Here is a 6785-nt window from a genome sequence, read left to right on the forward strand (position 1 = left end):
TCCACACATGATTGGTCCGTTCCCTGTGCCAAGGACTTCCTGCAGGCGGTGGAGGGTGTGTGGCAGCAGGAGTTCGACGTGTCTGCCAGCAGCCCCCACCACCTCAGAAGAGCACAGGAAGAGCTGGGCAAGGCCGAGAACCCCCCCACCACTGCGAACGTCCCCCTCAAACAGGTACAGCGTACACCCCCCCACCACTGCTAACGTCCCCCTCAAACAGGTACAGCGTACAACCCCCCCACCACTGCTAATGTCCCCCTCAAACAGGTACAGCGTACAACCCCCACCACTGCTAATGTCCCCCTCAAACAGGTACAGCGTACACCTCCCCACCACTGCTAACGTCCCCCTCAAACAGGTACAGCGTACAACCCCCACCACTGCTAATGTCCCCCTCAAACAGGTACAGCGTACACCTCCCCACCACTGCTAACGTCCCCCTCAAACAGGTACAGCGTACAACCCCCACCACTGCTAATGTCCCCCTCAAACAGGTACAGCGTACAGTTTGCGCGTTGATCAGCAGGACAGATCAGTGACCGTAGAACTGTTGTGTAATTGTGTGGGTATAAACATGGCAACCTGTAGAACTCTTGTGTAATTGTGTGGGTATAAACATGGCAACCTGTAGAACTCTTGTGTAATTGTGTGGGTATAAACATGGCAACCTGTAGAACTCTTGTGTAATTGTGTGGGTATAAACATGGCAACCTGTAGAACTCTTGTGTAATTGTGTGGGTATAAACATGGCAACCTGTAGAGCTTTTGTGTAAATCTGGGGGTATAAACATGGCAACCTGTAGAACTCTTGTGTAATTCTGTGGGTATAAACATGGCAACCTGTAGAACTCTTGTGTAATTTTGTGGGTATAAACATGCACTTTGACCTTTCCATTGAGCATGTTGCACTCCGCAAGAAAGGTTCTTTGTCAGAACCCCCTATTGGAACATGGAACTGTTCTTCATTTAACCTCTGCATCTTACCTCAGCCTAACATCTAAAGAAAACTTTTAAGGGTTCTTTGACCTGTTGTCAAAGCAGTCTATTTAACGGTTCTACTTTGGAACTCTGAACTAAAGGGTTCTCTGGCAATGCCCATGGACGGAAAGACAGACTCTCCTGGTCTCCTGACACCACTGTTAGGAAGAGTAGACTGGATGTTTGTATTACCATCATTCCCTGAGACCTTTCACAGGTCCTGATTGGTTACTGAATCTCTTCCTCCCTGGCTCTCCCTCAGCTCCTATCCCAGGTTGCTTTGGATGTGTCACTGAGCATGCTGAGCTGGTTGCTAGGTGATGGTAGCACAACTCTAGAGCACTTCCTGCGCGCTGTAGTCCGAGGCTCTGAGGCGGCCAACTTTACCCTCATGGCAGAGACATGTGTTCTCCTCTTCCCTCGAGGTTAGTGAACCCCTTTCATTATCTGTGGATTTGCCAGGCATTCACCGTTGACAAACAAACATAAATACAGCTGGCTGTAAATATAATAGAAACTATTAGGGATTTTCTAGCGTTTTCCATTTTGGCCTAGTTTAGATTCATGTTATGTGATCATTAGTTACCTAGAAATGTTCCAAGGCCGTCGTAATGTAATTGTAGTAGGCAACAGTCTGCAATGTCTGTGTCTGGCCTCCTTTGCTTTGTTCCTCCTGCTGTTTGTGTTCCTCCATGTCTCTCACTCTCACTCTCACTCACTCTCTCTCTCGCACTCACTCTCTCTCACACGCTCACTCACTCTCTCGCCATCATTCTCACTCACTCTTTCTCTCGCACTCACTCTCACCATCATTCTCACTCACTCTCTCTCTCGCACTCACTCTCTCACCATCATTCTCACTCACTCTCACTCTCTCTCTCTCACTCACTCACTCACTCACTCACTCACTCACTCACTCTCTCTCTCTCTCTCTCTCTCTCTCTCTCTCTCTCTCGCTCACTCTCTCTCTGTGTCTCTCTCTCTGTGTCTCTCTCTCTCTCTCTCTCTCTCTCAGGCCTGGACTCTCTGACTCTGTACCCAAACACCCTGGACTCCAGCAGTGATGAAAGCTCAGCAGTGTTGCGGAGTCTGGAGGCGTTCATATGTTACCAGCAGCTCTATAGAACGTGGTGGGCCGGCGCTGCCCACAGCCCAGCGGTAGCCATTGCCAGAGATTCGGACAGTCTTAGCGAACCTCCCAAGAAGGACCTCAACATACTCCACGAACAAGACTCTGAAAACGGTACGAATGGTACAAACGGATCCGTAGGTCCAAATTCAGCAGCTCGGGGCCAGGAGGAGCTGTGTGGGGTTCTGCTGGAGGTGGGTCGGCGGGTTCTGTCCGAGCCCCACGCCGTGCTGCAGGCCAGTCAGCCGGCCATTGCCGAGGTCCAGAGGAGGGTGACCGACCTGGTCCAGCAGCACAGCCGTGGGCAGGAGGCTCCGCCGGGCTCAGAGGAGACCCAACACACCTGCCCCATCTCCGACCAGGAACCACCCTCACAACAACACACCTGCCTCAGCTCCGACCAGGAACCACCCTCATCGCAACAACATGAAGGGCCCAGGTACGGCCTACAAATTCTTCAATCCATTTTGTACTGTAAGGAACCACTTTCCAAGCCAATGGCAGGACTGGGAGTGGCCGAAGGTTTCAGCGTGTTCGTCTCTCTGCGCTTTGCTGAAAGATAATATTTATTAAAGGACCCTGTCCTGGTAAAACTTATCTCCACTCAATTAGGAACTCAGCCTTAGTTCCTGCTTTTTTAATGTTATATTGCTACTCGTTAGGTAGGCTGACCTAGGGTCATTTCTGTGGATGCCTACGATCTGTTTTGACGAATACCCTTTTACTTTTTAATAACTAGTTTATTCTAGGAAAAGTGTTGCACAGGATTTTGCCACGGCCAATATTTGCATATTCCAGGGACACAACCTGTTACTAGTTTTGGAGACTAGCTCTGTACTGTTAAGGGGCTTACCTGCATGTTAGACCGATCTGGTTCAAGGGCCGAGTGCCAGGCTGCTGTACGATCTCAGTATAACCATGCGATCCAGTGCAGAGGCTGGTCGGCAATCCACCGCATAATACAATATAACAGTTCTGCTGCAGCGTGTCTAGCCCAGGTGATTAGCCAGGTACATCAAGACTTACATTGCTGCTTTTAGGTTTGAAACTAATCCTAGCCAGTCGTTGTGGAAACACCGTTACCTAGTCATTTTCTGGAGAGGCCACAGTGGATCAGAGCATCGCAATTTATTTAGTCAGGTACAACTTACTAATACAGTTACATATTCAATCGAGTCTTAAGTGAATATTCTAAAGTTACAAGCATAAAAGAAACATCTGAAACATCCAAACATTCAGAGTGTATGAACATACCTGGCTGCTCAGAAGGTGATGACTACACACACACACACACACACACTCACTCACACACACATAGAGTGCGGGAGGCTCTGGGTACAGAATACTCCTTGTCCTCTGACCATCTCCTCTTAAATACCCATTTAATGTAGCCCTGCATCTGGTATAATAATTAATCACATGGAGAGTGATGTTTATGATGGGGATCACACAGTCACTGCGACAACTACAGGGGGTTGTCACCTTAGAGATCCATGCTAAGACTAATCTATTCCGCTGCAGGACTGACACTCTTTACCACTCAGACAAACCCAAACATGACAAAGAAATCATCTTCTAATGCAATATCTCACTTAATACTCTTAAATCCATTTGCCTGCCCTCAGTTTAAGTCTTGCATGGAAAAGCATAGGGAGAAAGCCAGAGACGGGTGATAGAGATATGCAGAGGGGTGAAAAAGTCAACCACATGGAACAATGCAGTTCTGGAATGTTGTTAGAGGCACAATTGAACAACAACTAAACCACGCCTAATGAATCATTGTAACTAAAAGGCCTCCTGTGTTTTCACAATCCAAAGATTACCATCCTGCCTTATAGTACTTATACTTATGCTTTAGATGTGTATAAAAAATTCAATTATGTGCATGTTTGTGTGTGTGTGTGTGTGTGAGAGAGAGAGAGTGAGAGAGAAATGTACTGTTTGGATTCAAGTTTAGTGCTTAAATACTATGTTGTGTACATGACCTGATATAAATATCAATAATTGACCAGATTTACATTGGTGGTGAGGAATCCACGATAATATATTGTGTATTGCCCAATCTTTCAAAGTACCACTTAAAGAAATATCTTAGGGACAGTAAGTGTCTGATAAAGTAAGTTAATGATTATAAAATTTGTAATTTTGTAATTTCAAAGTTGTGTGTATTCAGAATTAAATGTACAAATTATCACAGACAATCATAACCTGATATACTTCATTTATCTCCATAAATGTATTTTGGTCTGCGAGTTACTCTAAAGAGCATCAGTACAGTTAATTGCCAAGCCCTACTAGATACGTGGCTCATTTCACGTAGTTTAACAGTAATGATGTGGTGCTGAAATAGATTTATTTTAGATAGACTGTACTGAATGATCTTCTATTTCAAATGTGGTTTTACATATTAAAACAAAGAAAATAAATATTTCCAATGTGTTTTGTTTGTGTGGTTGTTTCTCAGTTCTGGGGCGGAGTGTCTGCCCGCCCTCATCGCCGCCATAGCTGAACACAACAAAGCCGTGGCCGATATGCCTGAACACGTCAAGGTAAGTGCTGGCATGCTGTTGAAACGAAATTACTGACTAGATACATAATAACTTTTCAGCCGTGACTTCTTGTTCAGAGTAGCTCCTGAACAACTCCTTAAGCCTAAGTCTAAGAGTATTTTCTGCTGTTTGCATTCAGATTAATTTACATTGGGGTTTTTGTTTTTGGTGTGAGAGTCTAATAGTTTGTGCTCTTTCCCCTCCCCCCCAGAAATACCCATTCCCTGATGTCCTGGAGTGCTGTATAGTAATCCTTTATTTGGCCACTCCCGAACACCCCACCACTGAAGCACTCCGTTTATTACACAAGTATGGAGCTTCTCTCCGACCAGCATGGCAGAGGTTTATATAGCCACTGTCTTATTTAAGGTCTTCAACACCTATATGTATGTACATGCACATGTAATGATTTTTGTAATATAGCTTTTTTTTCATCTTGACAAAGAAATGCTAATACAATTATTAAATAAAACATTCTACTCACTGCAAGTACTTTTGTTGTTTTTTATATGTGCATTATTATACAGTTACATTATATATTGTACAGTTATTTTTTTCCCCCAACAGTGAAATGTGGAGTGAGTAGCAGATTGTGTAATGTACTGTGGGTAGATTTGCGCTCACCCCACACTAGGCAATAGAGCACAACAGTCTTGTGGGTCATTCTACAGAAACGGTGGAATCTGGGTGATACAAATCTGCTGAAATGTATTCCTTCTTACATACCTAAAACTTATTTAATAGCAATAACTAACTTCTAAACTTGATGAATCCACTAAAAGTAAAGCTTAATGTATTTTTATTATTTTTATAGTACATTTCTTTAAAGAATGTATGTGCTGTTTCTTTGTCGTTGGTGTTGCCTATAGTGTAAACAACATATGTTTTTTTTTTTTTTTCCCTTAGATCCTGAATATTTAGTTAAAGGCAGAGTAGTGGAATGATAAGACCAAGAAAAATATTTGATTATTCACATTTTTTAATACAATTGCACATGTTTAAACAACGTTGTTTGAATTTTTTTGATTTGCACCATCTTTCTTTTCTGTCAAACCAACAGCAATTGAAGAATATTCAAAGTGTTTAATTATGTAATCATTAGTTGATGTAACGTTTTCAGGTACAGACAAAATAGGAACCCAAAAGCACGACGGACACAGAATGTAGTAGAAGTTATTTTACTTTGTTATACCACAACCAGGACATCAGCCCAGTGTTTCAACAATACAACAAGGGAGCAGGCAGAGTAATCCGAATCCGAGGGACAGGCAGGCAGGGTCAAAACCGGGAGATCAGTCCGTCCAGCAAACCATCCGACAAGGAGCAGGCAGAGTAATCCGTAACCGATGGACAGGCAGGCAGGGTCAAAACCGGGAGATCAGACAATACAGCAGACAAATCCGACGAGGGGCAGGCAGGGTATACGGAATCCAAGATACAGTCATACAAACATACAATCGCGGGAAAGCTTGGCAAAACACACAAGACAATCTGGCGAAGAACAAGTGATAGTGGACAGGTATAAATACACAGAACCTAATGCGGAGATGAGCTGCAGGTGCAGAGATGGGCGGAGAGTAACAGGTGAGGGAGATGAGGAGATTGCCGGGCATGTGGGAGTGGCCGGATCTGAAATGACAGGAGATGATGATAAGACATGAACACAACCCAGATGAAAACAAACTAGAATTCAGGGGAATTCGTGACAGTTGATATTTTAGAGTTAGTATCAATCAACAAACTAAATATTGCTAGAAATTAATACAAAAAAATAATTTATAATATCCCATCACTGAAAAAACATGCGGCAACACCATTGAAGCAATATAACAAAAAATACATCTATAATATCCCATCCCTGAAAAAACATGTGGCAACACCTATGACGCAATATAACAACTTCAAAGTTGTTTTTTCGCTATTTATAACCTCTCACTTTAATGTCCCAGCTCTTCTTTCAGGTATGCCCAAATCTTCTCATCCAACTGGATGGATCTCTTGTTAACAGCAACTGGCTCTGGCATTAAGCACATGATCTGATCTTCCCCACACCATTGTACGTCTACTACTGGGGCTGGCCAGTAGAACTTGTTCAGGGCGTACCTGCTGGTCCTGTGCATGCACTTGAT

General features: G+C 43.8%; 1 protein-coding gene across 1 annotated transcript in view; it reads left to right on the forward strand.

Moving 5' to 3' along the window:
* The window catches only part of gemin5 (gem (nuclear organelle) associated protein 5), a 29446-nt gene extending 24301 nt beyond the window's left edge, over positions 1 to 5145 (forward strand). Inside the window, exons 25-29 of the mRNA XM_031572329.2 lie at positions 1 to 174; positions 1241 to 1403; positions 1994 to 2546; positions 4572 to 4656; positions 4868 to 5145. The exon at positions 1 to 174 is cut by the window's left edge and continues 81 nt beyond it. Coding sequence (XP_031428189.1) covers positions 1 to 174; positions 1241 to 1403; positions 1994 to 2546; positions 4572 to 4656; positions 4868 to 5008 — 1116 coding nt within the window. The 3' untranslated portion in view covers positions 5009 to 5145. The remainder of the gene's footprint in view (positions 175 to 1240; positions 1404 to 1993; positions 2547 to 4571; positions 4657 to 4867) is intronic.
* The last annotated feature ends 1640 nt before the right edge of the window (positions 5146 to 6785 follow it).

Source organism: Clupea harengus, chromosome 8, assembly GCF_900700415.2.
Source record: "Clupea harengus chromosome 8, Ch_v2.0.2, whole genome shotgun sequence".
NCBI classification, from domain to species: Eukaryota; Metazoa; Chordata; class Actinopteri; order Clupeiformes; family Clupeidae; genus Clupea; species Clupea harengus.